Source organism: Lepidochelys olivacea, assembly GCF_965140295.1.
Source record: "Lepidochelys olivacea isolate rLepOli2 genome assembly, chromosome: 2".
NCBI classification, from domain to species: Eukaryota; Metazoa; Chordata; order Testudines; family Cheloniidae; genus Lepidochelys; species Lepidochelys olivacea.
The window spans coordinates 191803677-191827320 of NC_140412.1; the positions used below are offsets into that span (position 1 = coordinate 191803677).

At 40.6% G+C, this 23644-nt stretch overlaps 1 protein-coding gene across 1 annotated transcript; it reads right to left on the reverse strand.

The window, feature by feature from the left end:
• Window positions 1-743: 743 nt before the first annotated feature.
• LOC311516774 (prostatic acid phosphatase-like) lies at window positions 744-21071 on the reverse strand (the record flags this gene model as incomplete). Its single annotated transcript, XM_084621112.1, has 8 exons — window positions 744-899; window positions 3214-3382; window positions 4812-4918; window positions 13300-13398; window positions 16476-16628; window positions 17518-17604; window positions 19563-19658; window positions 20958-21071. 7 exons carry the CDS (start codon window positions 21069-21071, stop codon window positions 3226-3228), a joined length of 813 nt encoding a protein of 270 aa, XP_084477238.1. The 3' UTR covers window positions 744-899; window positions 3214-3225.
• Between the last annotated feature and the right edge of the window lie 2573 nt (window positions 21072-23644).

Sequence of the window (23644 nt, forward strand, 5' to 3'; positions counted from 1 at the left end):
GACAATTATATCCAAAAGCAAGGTACATTTTTTGTGTGAAAGGATGACACACAAAGCAACAAGTGATTTCTCTTTCACCCATGACAACTGAGACTTGCAGCGTCCTCAAAAAGAAGGGAATGGCTTGATGCCCCTTTGCCTTGTCACTCGAGCTCACCGTCTATGCTGCTTTTACAGCAGACGTGCCACCTGGGAATGTTTTTATTTTTCAGTTGCAGGCCAGCAGTCCATTTTGCCCCATCCCTCTTGTCTTTTTTCCTGCTCATATGTGGGTTCTTTTGTGTATCACACTTCACTTAAATAACAATTTTCCTTGTTTCTTGGGATTTCTGGATCTTTGTACAAAATGTTTAACTGTTCCTGGAATAGATGAAAGTAGGAGCTGACTGGATTGACTCTTCTATCTGCATGCATCTTTCCTTCTGATTTTGCTTTTCATACCTGATCATAGACCTAAAGGATCCTGTTGTTTCTTAAAGAGGCAGCAGCACTCAATGGGCAATATCACATCTTTGCTGAAAGTTAAACTTATAACCCCCCAAAAAGTTTGCATCAAAAGTATACCCATAAAGTTGAAAGTAATCTACCTGAACTAATGTCAATCAACTCAACAGTCATAAATCTTGGTAAATTACTATGGCTTTGTAAAGTCAATATTTCATTTAAGGTACATGATTTGATTAAAGCAGAAGTAACATTCTTTAAGAAAAGTCACAGCCACGTACAGTTTTCATAGTCCACTGCAGTTCTAAGATGTATTTTCTCTTGACAGGTACAATGCTGGCTCTGGTCAAGCTGATGGAAGTTAATGCTGAAATAGCTGAAAGGTTGATGTCACTTTGTTGTGTGGGGGGAATTGCTTCACAAATCTAGTCACCTGAAGATCTTAGAGCATGCATCTGAAGGTAAATGAATTATAGCTTTTAGCATGCAGCCTTGTTCTCACAAAACATGATGAACATGAAGCAGAGGAGTAGGGGACAGTTTCAGCTACTAGCTGAATTAACAGCATCTGAATATGGGGACTGGCGTAACTAGACACAGAAAAGGCTGATACATGGGTGATTAAAAGCTTGTAGCAGTGGTGACTCAGCCCATTTTGAAAGGCATAATGCTCCCTGAGCATCAAGGAGAGTGTGAGAAGGGGATTCTCTTCCTACATGCATGTAAAGTGAACACTCTGCCCCTCAGCATAGTTGTCCTAATGTTCAGGTGAAAAGACATGGCCCTTGCCTAGAAACACCCGTCCGACTCTCTATGGTTGCCAGGAGTGTTTTACTTGAGATAAACATGTTAGGGGTTTCTATCCAATGGATGCTCACTCATAAGCACATTATTCTTCAAAGTATTAACACAAAGTACATGTGCAGCACCAGGGGACAATATTAAAGATGATTCTGAGAAAGTTGCAGGTGAAATTAAAAAGAATTGGAACTATTTGCACACTGGGACTGAAGTTGGCCCAGAATCTGTGTGAGGTTCTTGTGAATTTGCTTCAGTTTCAGGATATTAAGGATCGGTTGTTCCCTTCTGTCCTGATTCACAGTGACTTGGTAATCTTTGGGGCAGCAGCTGAAATTATAATTTAGCACAAAGTGGAGAAAATGGTCTGAAAATATTCATTCAGATTTGAAAGTCAACCAGGTTTGTGACCTCTTGTGTTTGGTTTTTCATATATATTTAAGTGTTCAAGTTTTACTAGGACAAACAGTCCTCAGGGGTGAAATCTGTGTCAGTGCAAAGGGCCAGTATGAGGCCTAGGCATCACCTAAACCTGACTTGCCCCTGGTTTGAGAATTTAAGCAGTGCAGAGGCCTTATGCTGGCCCTCTTAACAGAGGTGTACTTTAAGTCTGAATACCCAAACAGTTACCAACAGCAGATTTTGATTATGTATTTGATAGTAATTTTTCACTTGTTTTTTTGTTGGTAAGTTACATAATTTATCCAATCAGTATCCCAATGACTTAGGTAGCTAAACAGCACAGTGCAGGTGTTGGATATTTACAACACACTTTTCTTGATCACGTTTGTCAAAAACTACAGGAATCACATTCAATAGTGAATAATTTTCATGATTTCTTGATCAGCTTACTGACAGTCTGTGAAATTCCTTGAGTAAATTATTCATTGCTGATTATTCACTCACTCCAGCTAAAACATCTTCCTTCTGTTCATGGATTTGGAAGAGTGTAGTAAGAAAATACTTAGAGCCAAGTATGTCATGCTCATCTAATATCTGCAGTTCCAAATTCCTCTTGAGACCAGTGATTCAGAAAGCCATATGGGATTTCCAAGCATGACATACAACAATTGTTCCTTGAAAAATTTGACAGATTTCTGTGTGCACTTGTGTTCTTGGCAGTTATTTATTTTTGGACTCTATAGTAAGGAATGTGAAGCCAGATATAGGAAGGAAAGCATGATTTTTTCCACCTGCCCCTCCCAAATACGGATATCTCTGAAAAATCAAAGGACTTGGCATGGACTTGCCAATCAGCTGAGAGGTATATTTCCATGTACAGAAGATTGGGAGATTTGACATAGCTCAGTCCTTTGAGATATCTTTCCAACTCCTGTTGTCTCATTTTAGTAACTTAAATGTCTTTTTGACTATGCTAAAATAAAATAAAAAAAATAGTATTCCTACAATGTTTCAGTCCTATAATAATACTTGATTTCATTCTGAGGCTACATCTACAATGCAACTGGGGATGCAATTTGGGGCTCATTGAGAAGTACATATGGTAGTTTTAATCTAGCTAGCTCACTAAAAATAACAGTAAGGACATGGCTTCGGCATAGGCTGTACAAACTTATCTAGCCTCCATCAGCTATGTACTCATGTTGCTAGCTCGCACTGAAGCCTGTGCCGCCATGTCCTCACTGCTATTTTTAGCAAGCTAGCTATCCTAAAGCTAGCGCAGATATGTTTACACAAGCTGCAAGTTACACCCTTGGTTGCAAGGTAGATTTAACCTGAATTTTTCTTCCACCAGAAGAGCAGTTTAGATTTGTGGTTGGCCGGGCATATGCATCCATAGAGAGGTAGGAGGAAAATTGTCTTAATGGATCTGGATTGCCATTCATTTCAGATCAAACCTTTACAAAAATATTGCCGTTTCAAAGTTCTGTGTAGTCAGGGCTGTATCTGCTCTTGCCACACATTTAGGATGACACACGCACACACAACATTTAGCAGCACCACATTTACCTTGTTTATGCCCTACATCCTGCATTCTTTTGTCCAGTGGTGCACTATGACTGACGAAAGTAGCTGATTAAATTGCTCGATAGGACAGCGAAATTTGCAGCCTGGCAGAGTGAGCGGGTGGGGATCTTTCAAAGAGTGATTCCGATAGTACATTTCAATGGTGTGTTGCCTGAGTCACAGCACACAAATAAAAGTAAAATTAGGTACGCCTTCTTTGAAGTTGCAGTGTTTGGACCCTATTAAATGCAGTTACACCAAGGACAAGTTTGACACACTTTGTCTAACTCTTTATAAAAAGTGCCAAATGGAATGAATTATTAAGAGAAACAGTGCTTTATTATAAGAGACAGGAACTTGCAGTCCATGTGCCCTCCTGTTAGTAAGGGTGTCACGGGTAGCCTGGAGGGGTGTATTTCACCATTTTAACAAGGTCTAAATGAAATATTGATACATAAATGTCTGTAAAACATTATGCATCAACTTCACCTGTGCTGTAACACAGCATGAATCAATTTTGTCCTATACTCTAACATTTAAATCTGCCTTTGTATGTAGATATTGAGAATCAAAAGGATTTACTGGCATTAGATCATAGAATCATAGCTATCAGGGTTGGAAGGGACCTCAGGAGGTCATCTAGTCCAACCTCCTGCTCAAAGCAGGACCAATCCCCAACTAAATCATCCCAGCCAGGGCTTTGTCAAGCCTGACCTTAAAAACCTCTAAGGAAGGAGATTCTACCACCTCCCGAGGTAACCCATCATCTAAGCTATTTTCCTGCGCTGACATGACCGGCTTTCCTGTACATTCTCAAGGTGTTTTGTCCAGTCTAATTTTAACAACTTATTTTGAAACTTCACCATCTTTCCTTGGAAGATTTGTATGTTCTCTACTTGACCTTATTGTTAGGGCATTTTTCATGGGGGTGGGATTTTCAAAAGGACCCAAGGGAGTTAGATGCCCAACTCCTTATGCTTCTAAGTCCTGTTAGATGCATTTGACAATCCCACCTGGTGTCCAGCCATTTTGTATGGCATCTAGTATCCCTGAACTAGCACTAGTCGTGGTCTGGAAAAAGCTGTTCCTTAAGCCTGAGGCACCAGAATTGTGTGATTTCACAGTGAAAAGAGTGTTGTGAGCCAGGGGAGGGTGTTATGTTGCTCTGCTCCACAAGGGTTCCCTGTGTCCCCAGCATGGAGGGGGAATTTGGGAGCTGAAGGGACCTGGGGATCCTCAACTCTACAGATCCACTCTCAATGGAGAGTCAGAGGACTGAGTAGCAGTAGGAGCTGAGTAAAACCTCTCACCACTGGAGGTGGTCCTAGAACAGGGTTGAAACTCACTGGTGGGGAAGCTTATACTGTAGGGAGAGACTTCAGGCTCCAAGGCTGTGAACCTGGTGCCTTTCACAAGCACTAAAGTCACTCAGATTATAATAATTAAGCTAATTGGTCCCTATTATTATTTAAGGCCCAATGTGTCCAGGCAGCTCAATTTTGGCCGTCAAAACCAGTTTTATTTATAAAATACTTTGGGGCTTCAGTAAATTGGTTTTTAAAAAGTACATTTCAGTAACACAGCTTTATCCAGATACTTACCCATCCTTTTCCTGGTAAAGTTCAAAAAAATGGCAGGCACTGTATGGAGGGAGTTTTCCATTGAAAATATTGAGTGCCATCTGTAAGGCAACAATGGTAGCAGCGTGCTGTAAACAGAAGAATCACTCCTATTAAAGAGTTCCTGAGAATGATGTGATCATTACTGAGCAAACATTTGATAATTTCTCCACCAGTTCAGCTTCACAGTTCACTTTACTTGCACAACTCTGTGAATAGGTACTTGGCCTCTGATCTCTGTATCCTTGATTATTCTTATTTTAAGATAGCTTTGAAAAAAGTTAGCTTTTTTCCAGAAATAAATACATCTCTCCTGGAGCGGAGATACCTATGTGATAAAATGCATCTATATCAGCCTTCCGGGACTACTACTCATATTCCAAATCTCAGAGCAGGTTCAAACAGTTGCCATTAAAAATAACAATATCAACCTGCCACATAAACGTTTCCTTCTTTTTCATCCCAAATATATATTAATTTGCTCAGAATCATGCTGTCCTGAGGTCCAGGACTGGCAATTATCAGTTCCAATCCAATGGTAGACTTAGGCCTAAATTTTAAAAGTGGCCTTCAATTTTGAGTACCTCAGTTGTTAGGCCAAACGCTTTCAAATGTGTCCTCTAATTCTGAATGTTCAACCTGAGACATCTTGCATCAGAAGACCTGAGTACTTGCAACTCTAGGGAAAGTGAATGGGAGTTGGGAGTATTCTGGTCTTCTTACAGTCGGGCTCAAGCTTTCTCCAGTTGGGCATCTAGAATTAGAGGTCAGATTTGAAAGAATTTGGTCCTAAGGTCCAACATCTGATGAGGTTCAATAAGGATAAGTGCAGCGTCCTGCACTTAGGATGGAAGAACCCAATGCACAGCTACAGACTAGGGACCGAATGGCTAGGCAGCAGTTCTGCGGAAAAGGACCTAGGGGTGACAGTGGACGAGAAGCTGGATATGAGTCAGCAGTGTGCCCTTGTTGCCAAGAAGGCCAATGGCATTTTGGGATGTATAAATAGGGGCATAGCGAGCAGATCGAGGGACGTAATCGTTCCCCTCTATTCGACATTGGTGAGGCCTCATCTGGAGTACTGTGTCCAGTTTTGGGCCCCACACTACAAGAAGGATGTGGATAAATTGGAGAGAGTCCAGCGAAGGGCAACAAAAATGATTAGGGGTCTGGAACACATGACTTATGAGGAGAGGCTGAGGGAGCTGGGATTGTTTAGCCTGCAGAAGAGAAGAATGAGGGGGGATTTGATAGCTGCTTTCAACTACCTGAAAGGGGGTTCCAAAGAGGATGGCTCTAGACTGTTCTCAATGGTAGCAGATGACAGAACGAGGAGTAATGGTCTCAAGTTGCAGTGGGGGAGGTTTAGATTGGATATTAGGAAAAGCTTTTTCACTAAGAGGGTGGTGAAACACTGGAATGCGTTACCTAGGGAGGTGGTAGAATCTCCTTCCTTAGAGGTTTTTAAGGTCAGGCTTGACAAAGCCCTGGCTGGGATGATTTAACTGGGAATTGGTCCTGCTTCGAGCAGGGGGTTGGACTAGATGACCTTCTGGGGTCCCTTCCAACCCTGATATTCTATGATTCTATGATTCTATGATCTGACAACCTAACTGGGCTATAAATAGTTTTTGCCATCTGTAATCCAGGACTCTCCCTGTTCACTGGGAGAAGGTGCATGTTCCGTGCAAAAATAGAAAACCTCAGTATCTAAGACAGCCAGTCCAACACCTTTTAAAATCACTACATTTAATTTTTAAAAAAGCAGCAGTAGGCTGGTTTCTAGATCAAGGAAGTCCTTTTGGATCAGTGCAAGACCTTGGACAAGCCTTTTGATTTCTTTACTAAACAATCAAAACAGCTTAAGAATGAAGTAAGCCACTAGGCTGGACTGGGAAATGCGATGCTGTATGTACCTGAGCTAAATTTTCCTAAGTAAATCATTATGAAATGGTTAAAGCTAGCCACAGAAGAAAGAAAACCCAGTGTAACTGTTGTTAGATGCAGGAAATGAAGTCCCATGTCTTTTACTATAGTTGACAACTTCAAAAATCCAACATAAAAGAAAAAAATTACTCACTCCAGAATAGATAATTATCTTTCGCTGGTTGGAAGGCTTTCTGGCAGTCGAGAGATGTTTCAGAATATCTTTTAAAAGAACACCTAGAAGAAAATAGGGCAATAGTGACAATAATGGTATAGGGAACTTGTGCTGATATTCTTAACACGAGGAAGTGCTTAAACACATGGTAGATTAGTTAACATGGGTTAATAGCTACTTTTTGAAATGTTCTGATGCATCTGACCCAATCTTTTTATAAATAATGGGCCTGATTGTGTTCCCACATGCACCAATTTTAGGGCCAGATTCATTGGTAGATCCCAGTGGCTGAAAGCAGCCATAAACTGGTTTAACTGGTTGGTTCACAAGAGTAGTGCAAAGAAGCCAGAGTGTACTGGTGAGTCTGGCCCTCTCTTTAGTGTAACTCCATTGTAACTTCCTGATTTCCATGGGTGCAAATAAGAATAGATGGTGATCACCTTGTAATATATGTGTATATAGCAGTTTCCATAGTTCTAAATATGGTATGAATTCCAATGTTGACTGTACACCCTTTCCACTCTGTTTTCCCATCACACTCTCACCCCATTTAGAATTAAGTATTTTTGCTTACCTCCCTGGAGTCGGGACTTCTGTTTTTGTTTGTGGAGCCCAAATTCTGCTCGTAGCAGCAGTTCTGTGAGCTTTAGAAGCTTAGTCCTGACACCATGAGTGGCCCATGATGGTAAAGTGTAATTGTTGATCTCCTACAGCAAAGAAAGAAAACAATGATTTTCTCACTGATTTCTACCAGATTGTGTTGCTTCCTTTTGTATTGTTGCCAACAGCAATGCTGTGGTATATTCAGATACAAATCCTGAATGTTTGACCAAATTAAAGATTTCTCTTTATTTTATATTAAACTAAGGACCAGACGCTGCACTTGGGTGGTGGTGGAACTCTCATTTATATCAATATATTGCTCAAAGACAGCAACTTTTAAAGGGTAAGAAGAGATGACAGTATTCATGAAGACTAGGAGGTGGCGCAGCACTAATAGGGAGGGATATACAAAAATGGCTGCATTTATAGTGGGATGATCATCATCAAAAATTATTAAGGATGAATCTTGTGTCTTAGTGAAAATTTTCTATTGTCAGCAAGTTCCTGGGCCACATCCAGAAACCCCTATTCAAGCAAAACTTACATGGCAGTCAAGACTTTTTGGCTTGGCAGCTCTGAGAAATCAGTAAGCCAGAGAATGGCTCAAACTGCCACATTTATATCTGGATTTGGAACAACCTAACATCTGGTGAGGGTTGGGGAGTTCTGGCCCATTTTACACCAACTCTTACAGATGTTGCCTCAGTCCCCAAAACAAAGTAGAATGAGGCTATGTTTGCCTCTGGGGCTGAAGTCAGATATGTTAAAGGCTACCACTGTGAAGAGGTAGGAAATGCACACAATGCTCCAGATTTGTACTGAACTGAATTCCTGTTTAACAAAACCAGTCTATTTTGTCATAACATAGTGTACCCTTATCAAAGTGTGACAATTTAAGTGAGCTAAACAGTGGGAGCATTCTCAGAACTACCTGCTTCCATACTACTTGTTATGTCCTGACAAGGACTTGCTAATTATTGACAGGATTTGTTTAAACAGGGGAAACAATGGATCATGTCAGGTTAAATCAGCTCAGGTCACAATGTATTATTTCTTTCTTTAACAAACGTAATTCGTTTAGAAAGAAGAGGATATGCTAAGTGAATACTGTTTCATAGCATTGCTGCAGGCAAACAAGTGCCTGTGTCTTTGGAGTTACCTAGAAGTCAAATGGCATGTGACCAATAATAAATAATACGGTGAGGTGACTTTACTGTGGCTGCATGAAAACAGCTAACAACAAGACTCTTTTTGCACAGCTGGTAGAGTTGTTGCTTTTGTGGTGGGAGTCCCCGTTGAGCAACATGAAGGACCCATACTCAGAGTCCAACACTGGAAGAAGTACTCTACTAATTAGTTAAATTCTCTCTGGCATAAGGGCCACTGAGACCGACAAGGATGGGCAATCTTGTAAGCTTACCTGATGGAATAAACTCCTGTCTCAGAACACTATGATGTTTGCAGTACAGCATTGTGCCCTTGCATTGGCACATCTCTGTCTGGTATGTGGTGATGACTTGCTGCAACATGCTCAAGTTGCAGTTTCCCATTACGTTGACATTTCATGGGTCATTGAACTAATGTAGAGATCTGGGAAATGTCCCATGTGGGATTGCCTTGGCAAAATTGGGACTATCGTGGAAAATTCAGGACAGATGGCAACTTATTGCATAATACAATTGGGCAGTTTGCATCCACAATGTAATCTACTTTAAAACTGCTTTAGTCTTCTAGGTAATATGCCAAACAGGTATTTAAATAAAAGAAAACAAACAAACAAAACAACAACCAACAACATACATTGCGAGACCTTTCAATTTTTGTTTGCTCCTGCACTGGAAGACATAGTCCCTATGTTCAGAATAGCCTCCCAAACCATATTCACCAATAGCCTTCTGCCTCCTTCAAATTACTGCCATAATCCTACTTGTTCAATGAATCTTACAGATGTTTCCATCCACACACTACTCCATTTGCTACTACCTAATTATTACTGTACCTGATTGCACCATTTGACTCTAAAATCTTTGAGGAGGAAGATTATATTTTCTGGGCCAATCCATGTATTTTTACTAGTATAAACGCTGCACATCTTTATGGTTCTGTATAAATAATATGACAAGCGGAGGGTCTAAAAGTTACCTCATCTTTTTTCCCTTCCAGAACTGTGGTGATAATATGACTGATAGGCTTTCTAAATGGTACTTAGGGCAACAAGAAAGTTAACAAAAAAAAAAGAGCTATGTTGGCATAGAACTGGATGAAGGATATGTGTGTCACTTATTTGAGGCAACTGGTCTGGTAAGAATCCCTAGCTCTGGACATTCTAAAACACCTATTTCTTGCAAACGTATAGCTTTTTTCTAACCACAAGGAGCAGAGGATGAAGTTTGTACATCAATCCTTCTTGTACTGTAGCATGTCTGAATTGAATCTTAGGGGAATTTTCTTATATACTTTTACCTCACATAGTAAGGTGTCATATATTTTTATAATTCTTTCAGTGTTCAGCCTCTTCAATGGGTATCCTGTGTGAACTGCTAAAAATCTCAGAAACGGCTGGAAGACAAAAACAACAAACATTAAATATGATGAAAGGCTTTTGTTTTGCTCATTTATGACATTCCTATATAACGCCTTAGTAGTATTTGCAATTGTTGTAGGAAGAATAAAGACAGATGCTGCTCCATTGAACCTACAAGTAAGGGAGAGATGACAACAGGCAAGAGGAAAGGAAGTTTACACACAACATGGTTGAGGTTGCTTGTCCTATAGGATATATACATCACAAGTTCCCCTTCTAAAAATGTTGACTTTTTTTCTTCTTAGATTGTTGTGGGAATGTGGGACACCGTAGAAGGAGAAAAAGATTTTGAGATGGGATCTGAAGGAGCAGAGGGAGGCTGCATAACCTACTGGATCAGGGAGGAGATTGCAGATGTCTGAGGAAACATGGGGAAAAGCACCCAGGCACTTTGTGGGAAAGGGGTAAACAGGACCTTGTGGGGAAGCAGAACTAGTTCAAAGTATGTATTGAGCAGGAGAGTGGCAGGAGACAAAAGTGAACAGTAAGCAGAGGCAGAACTGTGTAAAATATGAGTAGATTGAATGTGGTGCCAAGTTGCAGAGCCAGTGAAGAGTCTAAGAAGGGGTGACATGGTCAAAGCAGTGGAAGATGATAGTTTGACAGCAAAGTTTTGGTTAGACTTGAGGGTTAGAAAGTGGAAGTCAGAAAGGCCAGAGAGCAGGAGGTTGCAGTGGAGTTGACAGAAGATTAACCCAGTCACAGTAAGGATTTTGATAGTGGGGATGTGGAGGAAGGGAGAGGCATCTGAGATGTTGTGGTGAAAGAAGTGAAACACTTGAGCAACAACCTGAATGCGAGACATGAAGGGGAGAGAGAGGTGTTTGAGACTGCAGTGAAATGGTGGGAATTTTCTAACATGACAATGAGAAAAAATAGTGAGGAGATTTTTGTGGAGGAGGAGGAGTCATCTGAGCTAGCAGAGGAGCATATGCAGGGAGAGATGTCAGAGGAGGCGTTGTGGATATGAGACTGAGCAGAGAGGGAGAGGTTGGTCTGGAGCTGAGCTGAGTTTTGTTTTGTAGATTTCCACTAATCCAAGTGATAGGTGGAGTTTTGATACATGGTGGCCAAGAGTTTATCTTCACTAAAATTGCACCTGTCATTTGGTGTAGATAGGCCAGCCTAGCAGGTTTTACAATTTCATAATCAGTTAGTGGGTATAATCGCCTTCCAATATGTGGTAGTTAGGCCTGTTAATGTTAGTAGGAATGAAATACCTGCGTTAAAAGAAGAATATATGAGTGTGACGTTCTGTACGTCATGGGAACACCCTACATCCCCATGTTCATCGTTATAATATGATTGTGTAGTATCCAATATAAAGTTTGTCATGTCGGGTGTCTTCGAAAGGCTCATGATGTACTGAGCATTGTTGTTATAGTAATATTATAGTAATTGTTGTTGCAACCTATAACATTATGAAATTACAACCTATAACATTATGAGGCTGAAAATGTGCCCTCATGGCTCAAAGTAAGCCCAGGCAAAAACTCTCCAAGAGCAGAGAGGCAGTTCACACCTCATCAGGGCATGTATGGGACAAACCCAGCCCAGACTCACAGGAACAAAGGACGCTGGCCTAGACAGCAACAAAAGAATCTGTTGGACTCTAGAGTGAGTCACTCCCCTTTGTTTGGTCAGTTTGGGACTGCGATGAGGTAATGCTCACCTGACTCTGAAGTGGGGCAGTGGTCAAAGCCAAGAGGGAAGAAAGGACACGATAAAAAGGAGAGACGTTTGCCATGCTCTTCCTCTCTCTTCCACCTACATCTACAGACACCACATCAAGTGACTGAAGCACTGATCAAAGGGGAGAGCCTGGCTGAAGAACAAGCCAGCCTGTGGTGAGAAGCATGTAAGTTTGTAAGGGCATTGAAAGTGTTAAGATCAGCTTAGAATGTGTTTTGCTTTTATTTCATTTGACCAAATCTGATTTGTTATGCTTTAACTTATAATCACTTAATATCTATCTTTGTAGTTAATAAATCTGTTTGTTTATTTTACCTGAAGCAGTGCGTTTAGTTTGAAGCATGTCAGAGACTCCCCTTGGAATAACAAGCCCGGCACATATCAATTTCTTTGTTAAATTGACGAACTCATATTGAACTTGCAGCGTCCAGCGGGCATAACGGGGCACTGCAAGATGGACATTCCTAGGGTTGTGTTTGAGACCGGAGATATTGGCTAGTGTCATTCGGTTGCACAATCCAACGAGCAGTTTACATGCTAAAGGCTGTGTGTGAACAGCCCAGGAGTGGGGGGTTCTCAGAGCAGAACAGGGTAAGGCTGGCTCCCAGAGTCAAGAATTGGAGTGACCTAGCAGATCACCAGTCCAGATAACACCAGAGGGGAACATCACAACAAACTCTCTTGATTTCCATTCTGGTGACCTACCATTGGCTAATTCTGTCATGAGTGACAGTGTGATGGAGTGTACTCCCCAAACTGGCCCTGCAAGAGCTGAATTGGGCCAGGTGGGGCCAGTAAGTTAATTAGGCTGCAAATAGGGAAGTTTTAGGCTGGAGGCAGCTAATTAGAGAGAAGCTCACCTGAGAGGGACATGTGGGGCTTCTACAAAAGACAGGAAATTGGAAGCAGACGGAGCTGCTGGGAAGGTGTTTACAGTTATTCCCTGGGAGAAGGGAGATGTGTTTGAGGGGTCTGCAGTTATGAGTTTGCCTCAAATTACTCCCTGGGAGGAGGGAGTGAAGAGACTGGCAAACCCAGAGAAGTGGGAAAGGCCAGGAGATATGGAAGCAGCTCAGGGAAAGGCAGAAAGGGGCAGAGGATGCACCTTGGCTGCTGTTTAGAAGGTCCCAGAGTTGGAACCCAGAGTAGAGGGTGGGCCTGGGTTCCCCTGCCTGTCATTGCAGGAGTGGCAGTGTGAGGCAGTGAAGTGGAAGACTGCCTGAGACTGCTTGATACATTCCCCTTGGAAGAGCAAACCACAATAGTGACCTAGCCAGACAACTGAGTCAGAAAGCAGATGCTGTGGCTTCTGGAGTGAGACAAGGGTAACCTAGGAGACTGGGTATAACCACGGCCAGGGGCATCAGCCTCACTGAGCTGAACCCCAGAACCACCAGGAGGCATCACTGCCAGTGGTGAGTCGAACAATCCCTTACAGACTGTTTTTAATTAGACTTTTTCCACAACTGAAAATATGTTGTGTTCTTTACCCTGTAGTGTTTGAAGTGTCTTCGAAATGCCCTTGTTGCAAAGGTTTCTTTCTGAAGTTCGTTGTATCGTGGGCAGTTTGGATAAGGTAAGTATAGCAACTAAAATAAAAAATACAATGGATTAGTTAGGCAGGGTGTTTCCCATTTGGCTATTTAATGTTCTCTCAAGAGACTCCATTTTTCATGTGTGTGCTAGTTGAGCCAAACTGCACCAGGGGTTTTGGTTTGTTTCCCAGTGCCTTTCAGCCAAGGTAAACTATAATAGCCCTGTGGACTCACTTCTGTAATATAACTATTAAACCTTTATTGAAGTCCCTGCTTAAAGACGCTGTGGTTGAAAATTAGAACATAATCAGTCAAGGTGAAATCCGCACCTGTGCAGAAGGCTGTTGCAAGCTCATCTACTGCTTAAGCCTTCAAAATAGGGCTTAAATGGTGCCTATGCCTTTTGCTGGCCTTCTGCACAGGGGTGATTTCTTCCCTAATGTTCAGTCTTAGAGATTTTTGAAGACTTTGTTTACTCTCACCACAAGCTAAAGACTGCTTAGATTATATGGTCTAAGAATGTGTATTTGCATTATCTGAGAATTTTTATTTGAAATTATCGGCATTAAATTTAAATAGTAAAAACCAAAATTACAACTAATTTGCAATGAAGAGGCAAGTATCTTTCCTACTAACATGTGTTTTGCCCTCTCTCACAAAATAATTAATAAAACTGTTTGTAGCCACACAATTAAAACAAAAAGAAAAGGAGTACTTGTGGCACCTTAGAGACTAACAAATTTATTTGAGCATAAGCTTTCGTGAGCTACAGCTCACTTCATTGGATGCATTCAGTGGAAAATACAGTGAGGAGATTTATTATGAAGTTGATAGATTTCTACTCCATATGGCTAAATGCAGTGCCTTGAATAATGACAGGTTTTAGAGTAGCAGCCGTGTTAGTCTGTATTCGCAAAAAGAAAAGGAGTATTTGTGGCACAATTAAAACAAGAGATTTAAATAAAACCTTGGAGAATTGAAGAGATCATTAGCCTGGATATATGCACACCTGTATTTCTACTGCTTTAAAAATCTACTTGTTTGAGCCATTTCATCCTGAAATCTAACCATATGTTAATGAAGAGATATGACTTTTCTTGATGTAATTGATGGACACTTTCTTTGAATAGAAAGACACTTCTGGAGTCAAGTCTGCTGTATATTCATAGTAATTTAAAATGTAATAAATAATGAGGGGGGGAATCACATCTACTCTTACATTTTCCTATTCATGAGAATTTTTTTATTAACATAGTTTCTAGTGACTGCAGTACAGTACCTACAATGGGCATCAGACCAGGGCAGTTGTCATAAATATAGAGGGAAGGGTAACCACCTTTCTGTATACAGAACTATAAAATCCATCCTGGCCAGAGGCAAAACCCTTTCACCTGTAAAGGGTTAAGAAGCTAAGATAACCTTGTTGGCACCTGACCAAAATGACCAATGAGGAGACAAGTTACTTCCAGAGCTGGAGTGGGGGGGAACAAAGGGTCTGTCTGTCTGTGTGTGTGATGCTTTTGCTGGGACCAGGTCAGGAATGCTCTTCAGAACTTCTGTTAAGTTAGTAAGTAAGCTAGCTAGAATTGTGTTAAATTTCCTTTTGTTTAAAAGGCTGGTAAATAAGCTGTGCTGAATGGAATGTATATTCCTGTTTTTGTGTCTTTTTGTAACTTAAGGTTTTGCCTAGTGTTTTGAATCTGATTACCCTGTAAGGTATTTACCATCCTGATTTTACAGAGGTGATTCTTTTACTTTTTCTTCTATTAAAATTCTTCTTTTAAGAACCTGATTGCTTTTTCATTGTTCTTAAAATCCAAAGGTTTGGGTCTGTGTTCATCTATGGAAATTGGTGAGGATTTTTATCAAGCCTTCCCCAGGAAAGGGGTTGTAGGGTTTGGGGAGGATATTTGGGGGGGAGATGTCTCCAAGTGAGCTCTTTCTCTGTTCTTTGTTTAACACGCTTGGTGGTGGCAGCATAGGATTCAAGGACAAGGCAAAGTTTATACCTTGAGGAAGTTTTTAACCTAAGCTGGTAAGAATAAGCTTAGGGGGTCTTTCATGCAGGTCCCCACATCTGTACCCTAGAGTTCAGAGTGGGGAAGGAACCTTGACAGCAGCATTCAGTGGTCAAGCTAAATAAGGGCGACAGAAATGTTTTACAGTAATTTGATTCACTTGTGTATGTTATATGGCCAGGGTATGGCTCTCTAATCACTTGGATAAAAATGTGAGACATTTTGCTGAATTTGATACCAGTGCTCTAGGCCACCTGTCCCCAATCAGTGGGGCGCACCTCCACTGAGAGCTGCAAAATTCCTAGGTGTGTAGGACTCAGTGGGAGTCTAAGAAAGGGAAGGAAGGAACAGCTCACTCTCTTCTCCCTACTCCTCCTGCCTTGCTCCCTTCCTGACATTGCCCATATTTCCCCCTTCCCTGCCCAAGTCCCAGCTCTGGGGCAGGGGAAGCAGCACTTCAAGTGGCTGTGTAGCTGGCTTCAACACATCCCCTTGGAAAAGTGTTCCCCATTTCCCAGAGTGGAGTACTGTGTGGGTCTGGAGGAGAGGAGAGGGAAAGGAGTAGCATGATCTATTTACCTCACAAGCCTCACCCTCAGCAGCACCAACCCCAACTTTTTAAAAACTAGCAATTGACAAAATAGCTAAAACATTATCCCACACTCCAAATCTCACTGTGGGATATGGTGAGACATGGGACAATTCTTTTGGCCATTTTGTGGGTCATGGATCAGAAAAGACTTAAAATCACAGCCCTAAAGAATTGTGGGGGGAAAATGTACTTTCCTCCCAGCTTTCAAGTGGAGCAAGCTATTTTTAGTATCTGTGCAAGCCAAGAGAGTGGGTTAATCTGTTACCAGCTCTGAGTTGTGTTCTCATACAGTGTGGGCAAATTCACTTCCTTACATTTTAGACTTAGATCTTTCTATTTTCATTAAGCACAAGGCTGTGTATTGGAATTCTCTTCTTGAGGAATCTCAACATAATGGTGCTGCCCACGCTATCAGTTCTTAGTGTATGATGCCTTAGCTTAGTGTCACTTTCATCCACTTCCTTCACTCTTTGTCACATATTTTGGCTTTCTGAAGCAGAAAGTCCCCAGTTTGTACTCACCTTGTCATGTGACACTGGCACAGTGTGAACTGGGATTGGCTGCCAAAGAATTTTGGGGTTCCAGACCTGATTACCCACCAGTGGATACAGCCCAGCAAGACTTGCCTGGGCACTCATAAGACTTGGATCAGCATCTGTGCTTTGAACATAAATCTGGAGCAAGGATAGAAAGAATTATTTCTTAGTGTTCACAAACAGAACCCTGCTCCTGTTAATTGTCTGACTTTTAGTGGGAAAGGAGGGAACTGGAAATGGGAAGGGAGGGTTGGCATCCAAAGGGACTGAGGCCAAAAAGGAAACCTGGGATAGTAAGGAAGAGAGGAAGCAGTGAGTTGGAGCAGGAACAAACATTGGTGGGGATAGTGAGCTGGAATGTAATAGCAGCCCCATTAGAAATTCTAGTGGAAAAAATTCAACTGGCTCTAGTTGGCCAGCTAGCTTTTGGGATGCAGCAATGGATCTGATGAGCTACTGGACCCCCAAATGAAACAGACAAAGATATCAAATAGAAGAGCAGCCAAGAGATTCTAATAGTTGTCTTATGGAATTTCCAGTTGTGAGGTTCTCATAAGCAGGAGAGAGGTGGACACCCATTGTCAGTGGCTGAGGTCCATGGTAAGGAGGATGTGGGCCTACACAGGAGGGCTTATTGCATCACTGAAGTGATAAAGTATCTGAAGTGAGGCTGCTATTAGTGAGGTCCTAAGGCAATGATCTCTGTGTTCATTGGAATCCAAATACAACACTGATATTTTTCAGGCGTTTTCAGGCTTACCCAAACACCACAACTTTCTGTGTAATTTGATTTCTTGCCAAACCTGATTTACAGCTGAAGTGAAGATCTATCTGCACTAACTCTTCAGTTATCTTTCTATAATGAGTCAATTTGAACAAAATTTTGGGCCACAACCTCAGGGAGTCTGAGAACCCTCAACTGCTGTTGACTTCAGTGTAAGTTACCAGGCAGGATCAGACCCCTCATGTCTTAAGGAAGTCCCATTAGTATGTAGAAAAAGTCCTTCATGCTAATTCTGATACTTGCCTCATACTGGTTATATACGGTACTCAGGAAATGTTTATATCTCTTCCGCATGTATTGCCCAAGCTCATATTGCCGCTGTATTCCAAACTGTGGAAGCAACAATATTGATGAGTGCCAATGTAAGGTAGCTGTGGATGAGTAATTCAGGTTTAGCTGATTTTTAAAAAGAGGAGGGAGCAGTAGATAAAATAATTGCTATAGGTTATTTTCCTTCTTTTTGATCTGGCCACACAGGATGCCCTGGGATATTTTTAAAATAAAACCAAGAAAACCCACCCGAAAACACCACATCTGATTGCTTTATGTGCAAGAACCTTAGCTAGGCACTCATGCTTCCCCTACTCACGTCTCTTTCTATCTGATTTATTTTAAATCTTTGTCTATTAGGTATCTCAACATTTATGCTGCATAGAATCTGAGCTATCCAAGAGAAGCAACATTTCCCGCATATACGGTAAAATATAATGAAATGCGGTACATCTATAGTCATACAATTTGAAGATGCATAGTCATAAGCACAAAAATCAGGAAATGCAACAGTTTTTAACCTCAGCATGATATTATACATTTTAATAATAATAATAGTGGATGAAAGCAGCCAAATAAATCCATTATTATTTCATTTATTATTACTACCTTGGGTCTGCTAACCAGGCAACTCACATGAGTAAACACTATTCACATCCTAATTAAGAAAATACCTTAAAATATTTTTATAAGGGGGGTGGGCATGTAGGAAAGGGGGAAATCCTGCAAAGTGGCTGTGTTAACATTGATGTTACAGCCTTAGCTTTTGGATTCCCTCACTCTGACTGTAATTGTGAAACATTAGAGTTGCATGAACATAGTCCTTTCAACATTTAATTTTGTTGCCATTTAAAAAATGGGCGGGGGGTTGTTTGGGATTAAGCTACATTGTGTACAAATACAATTTACATCATTGTAGTTAGCCTTTGAAATTTATATCTTATTGAACTGAGCAGGATGGGGTAGGGACGAGTTCCCATATTTCTTGTTTAGTTAGATGCAGTTTTCTGTAAATTGGATTAAAAAGGCAGCAGTGCATCTGTTTGTATTGTGATGTTTGCATTGTCATAATAGACAAAGATAGAAATTCAAGACCTGATCCTGGAAGGTGCTGAGCACCTGAACACCTGTTCAATGAATGGAGGTAGAGTGCTGACTTTGTTTCAGATGAAATATTAGCGTCTGTAGATACCATCTGCACGAAAGACTGTACTGCAAATGTGACCCCAACTTTCATAGATTTTAAGGGCAGAAGGCATCATTATGATCCAGTCTGACCTGTATAACACAGGCCATAGAATTTCACCCCATGGTTTTGAATTAAGTGCACATCTTTTGGCTGAGCTAAAGCATCTGTTTTAAGAAGACATGCACTCCTGATTTAAGACTTCAGGTGAGGAAGAATCTGTCACATCTGTATGTAAGATACCCCAATGGTTTATTACCCTCACTATAAACAACTCACTCCTTATTTCTTGTCTGAATTTGTCTAACATCAGTTTCCAACCACTGGGTCTTGTTATGCTTTTGTCTCCTAGATTAAAGAGCTCCATGCCATCAGAAATGTTCTCCTTTGATCAAGGCACTTCTTAACATCCTCTTTGTTAAGCTAACTAGTCTGAGCTTTTTTAGTTTGTCACTGGAAGGCATTTTTTTCAGATGTTGAGTCATTCTTGTAGCTCTTTTCTGAACCCTATCAAATTTATCAACAGCCGTTTAAAATATGGATACCAGAACTGCGCACATGATTCCAGTAATGGTCTCACTAATGCTGTATACAATGTTAATACCACCTCTCTATTTCTACTTAATATTCCCTTGCGTATATATTCAAGGATTGCATTTGCTCTCTTACTACTGAATCAAACCGGGAGCTTGTGTTCAATTGGTTATTCACCATGACCTCTAAGTCCTTTTCGGAGTCATTGCTTGCCAAAATACAGTTCCACCACCTTTCAAACTTTAGCATGTGAAAGACAATTTCTGTTTCAATATGGGCCCCTGTAAAGCCAACAAACCTTAGTAAGTTGTCCAAATCCCTGTGGCCATGCATTTTCCTTGTGTTTATCAGTTGGAAAAGATTCACACGGGGTATAATCACTATGGCGAAACACCTGACAAAATAGATTGAATTCCATTCAACATAATTGTTTCTTTTTATTAGAAATAATTATTGCAATTCCATCAGTGTTTTAATTAAAAGTGAGTGCTGTATATGCTGTGTACTAATACATCTATCATGTGTTTATTGTCTATAATATCTATTAATAATAGATAAATATTTGTATTACAATTGTGCCTAGAAGCCCTAGTCACAGACCTACAGTAACTTATTTTTTTAGATTGTGAACTTTACACGGCATAGTGACTCTATTCCTCTGCATTTGAAAAGTAGCTAGCTCAGGGTTTCATTTGCAATCTGTATAAGTTGTATAATAGTCTTGTATATCATATGCCAGATCTATTTTGGAGAGGTCAGGATAACATAGGAGGAATAGGTCACACTACATTAAGCAGGCAGGACAATCCCTGTGAAAAAACTACCAGTCAAATTTTTCTTGATAAAAGTTCCTCTCAGACAGTAGTGTGTAGGCAGGAAGATATCAAATATTGCAAGTATCATAATCTAAACTCAGGCAACATAGTTGTGAAAACTCTGACTCTATCCTGAAGTCCCTTTTCATTCCATTCCATGTTATAATCCTGTATAATTCACTTGACTACACATACCTATTAGTTACATGACTTTAAAACTAAGTATTACACAATTAATTCTTTCCCTGAATCATCAAAGTAGAAATAAAATAAAATTTAAGATTACATCTAAAAAAAAGTGTAAGTGATTTAAATGCATGTGCTATGTCCAGCATAGGCCATATTCAGACCTCCTGTAACCAGGGCAACTTGCAAATCAACGCAAGTTGTGCCAACTTGCAACAGAAGTGCATCTGGACTGTTTGTTTGTTTTATTCATTCAATGCAGCACACATCTGTTTTTGATTACACATAAGGGAGACATTGCTTTCCCTTGAGAGCAATAAATTAGTTCCAAGGCAAAGAGGAATTCTCCACTAAGTGAACACTAGTTATGGCATCTCATCTATTTCACAACTTCAAAAGAGGCATTCTGCAATGATCATTTAATGTCACAAATAAGGCGCTTGCTTCAGTATCACCTGAGATTGCAAAAAGGAAGCAAAGTTACAAACTGTTCTTTAAAATTTGGGACTTTGTTTATTTTTCTATGGGAAGCGATAATACAGCTTGACTATTCAGGAAATATTTAAATGTCTGCAAAACATTTGCCCCCCTCACTGGGGAACACTTTCTAACACAAGAAGAACAATAAACCGCAGGTGCTGTAAAAAATTCCTTCCATTCACATAGTGAAATTAACACTGCCATATACTTACTACAGACACAAACTTCAGTTTTCTTTTCGCTGTGGTTTGGTGAAGCAAAATCAAGAAAAGACTAAACAAGAAGCATAAACTCCAGACTCCACATAGCAGCTGTCTCACTCTCATCCTTGCAATAGCTTAAGAATGTTTTGTACACCAAGTGCTTGGGCTGGACAGAGCCCTACTGCAGATTTGACACACAGTTAGATGAATAAGAGGGGAGGAGTCAGTCTTAAGCATTATGAATTCTAGAAATGGGCCATAGTCCTGCCTCCTGCTCATCTTATTCCCCTTTTGGGTTACTTGCATGCCAGGGGACTTGTGAAAGGAGCAAGGCACTCTGGTGCTATCCAGGATGCACGTGATAGAGGGGCTCCTCGGGCCCCATGCACCCTGACAGTGCAGCTGGATACAAGCTGACCATGAGTGCTTACGCTGTTTAAACTAAAGCCTAGTAACACCATCATAGATCTGTTTGAGTGTTGCATCTTTATAAATGAAAACATTGCAAGTATGCTGGTGTGGTTTTAATATGCCCTATACAAAAGTCTCTCCCAAGATAACTGCCAACGGCTGAGAAGCAAACACATTTTGTCTCAGTACTTTGTATTGGAACGTATACAGCAACAGTGGTGGCAATAGGCAGTCTTCCATTATTGGATCCCTTTGGGCATTTCTAGATTTGGCTGTGGGGTTTAGGAGAAATAAAACAGGTGTTTTTATTTATTAGCTCTAAATTAACTGGCAAGAATAAAAATGTATCCAACAACTTCCCATCTCACTCAATGGATTGATAATCTCTCCGGTGGTAATGGTTACTAATTTCCTCTAAAGAACTTTCCCCTAAAATGCCATAATTCTTGGTAAATCTTTCTCTGCTTGTTAACTTTTCTTGCAGCAGATGTACTTAATGCCGCAACATATGTAAGTCAGAAGATGTTTCTTTAATCATCCTGCTATTTGTTAAATTTAAAGAAAAAGTATCTGGATCACAATCAGGGTCAGCTGAGACACCATGGATCTGATCAATTTATTGGTCTTCCTCTGGTGCAATTACATCTTTGTGTCAGTAACTTTTGATCTTGCTAAATTTTAACACCTAAGTCTTGACATTTAATCAGTTAACAATTTGTCCTCCTTACATTATATAATACCTGTCTTCATAAGTAAGTTAAGACCTGTTTAATATGTAAAAAATTGGGAGCAATTTGTTGGTGACAAAAAATTGCCAGCAAATAGTAGCGTTAAGGAAAATAGCTGACAAAATGTCATAGAAGTCATGCTGCAGCCCAAAACAAATGTATACAATTCACAGGATATAGTTTAAAGCAAGAATTAATAAAAACTGCCTTAATTACCAGATCTGCAGTTTGCTCACTTCTAATTCTTGGAATAAAAACATTCACATTGTGCACATTCATCAGAACTGAAGAGATGTCTCTCAGAAGCATTCAGATGGCAGGGGAAAAAAATCCTCTTGCAAGATGGTTTTTCTACTGTTTCTGCTTTTGTGAGCACTTGAGCCCAGTAATGGAACAACATCCAGAGCTGCCTCAGTCTGTTGAGAGGAAGACTTCTTTTTTTAAATGGTAGACACTGGCACAGCAGGGTCAACTGCTGCAAGGCATCGATGCTCTATATAACTTGCCCTCTCCAGTGGCAGGCATGCTTCATACATTTTCTTTGAGGAAAATGTGCTATCTTCCATTTCCAAGGGACACAATAAATACATCATATACACATAAGAATGGCCACACTGGGCCACACAGACCAAAGGTCCATCCAGCCCAGCATCCTGTCCTCTGACAGTGGCTAGTGCTAAGTGCCCCAGAGGGACTGAACAGAACAGGCATTCATCAAGTGATCCATTCTCAGTCGCTCATTCCCAGGTTCTGGCAAACCTACACCTACTCTGTGTAGATCTAGCTGGAAAAACATATCCGTACCAAGAGTGACAGTCCTCAAATGTTATTTTATTCCAAGCACTCTCCATCTCCCACTTTATTCTAGGACTATAGCAATAGGACTGAAAATATTCTGGCTGTAGGCCACAAAATGGCATTGTCATAGCTAACATTATTTTCTGTTTTGTCTTATGTATTTATGTTGCAAGCACTAATAAGAGAGAGGCTCTAAGGGAGGAATTTTCAAAACGTGTTCACCTAATGCTGCTCTGGTTGAAGGTAGCCGAGTTAGGAGAACGCAAAGTCCTTTTGAAAATCCCACCCTACCCATGTAGGTGCCTTTCTTCCCTTGTGGGGGCATTCTCCCTCATCAGTTATGTTCCACAGAAACTATGAAGTCATCAACACGGAGGATGAATCTCCTGAGAGCAGTGCTTTCTTGGCAGCCAGAACCTCTTGGCAACCTCGGAAACTCCCTTTTGATTTTAATGAGAATCATCAAAATTTAACCCCATTCAGAGAAAAATGTCAAATTTGCTTCTTCAATTCAGTTTGCACACAGCCTTAGCCAAAGCAACTGACAAGAGGAGAAGATGACCAAAAAACCCCCAAACAAATAAATGACATGACTCCCTTGGGCAAGTAGGAAGAAAATTAGATCATGTGATATCAGATTGTGATAAACTTGGTAGGATGCTTATGAGCATGGTATAAATACTTAGATATAGGTATACCTCTAGAGCATATGCCATGTGGTGGTATCTTAAAAAAAAACCTCACAGGATATATTTATCA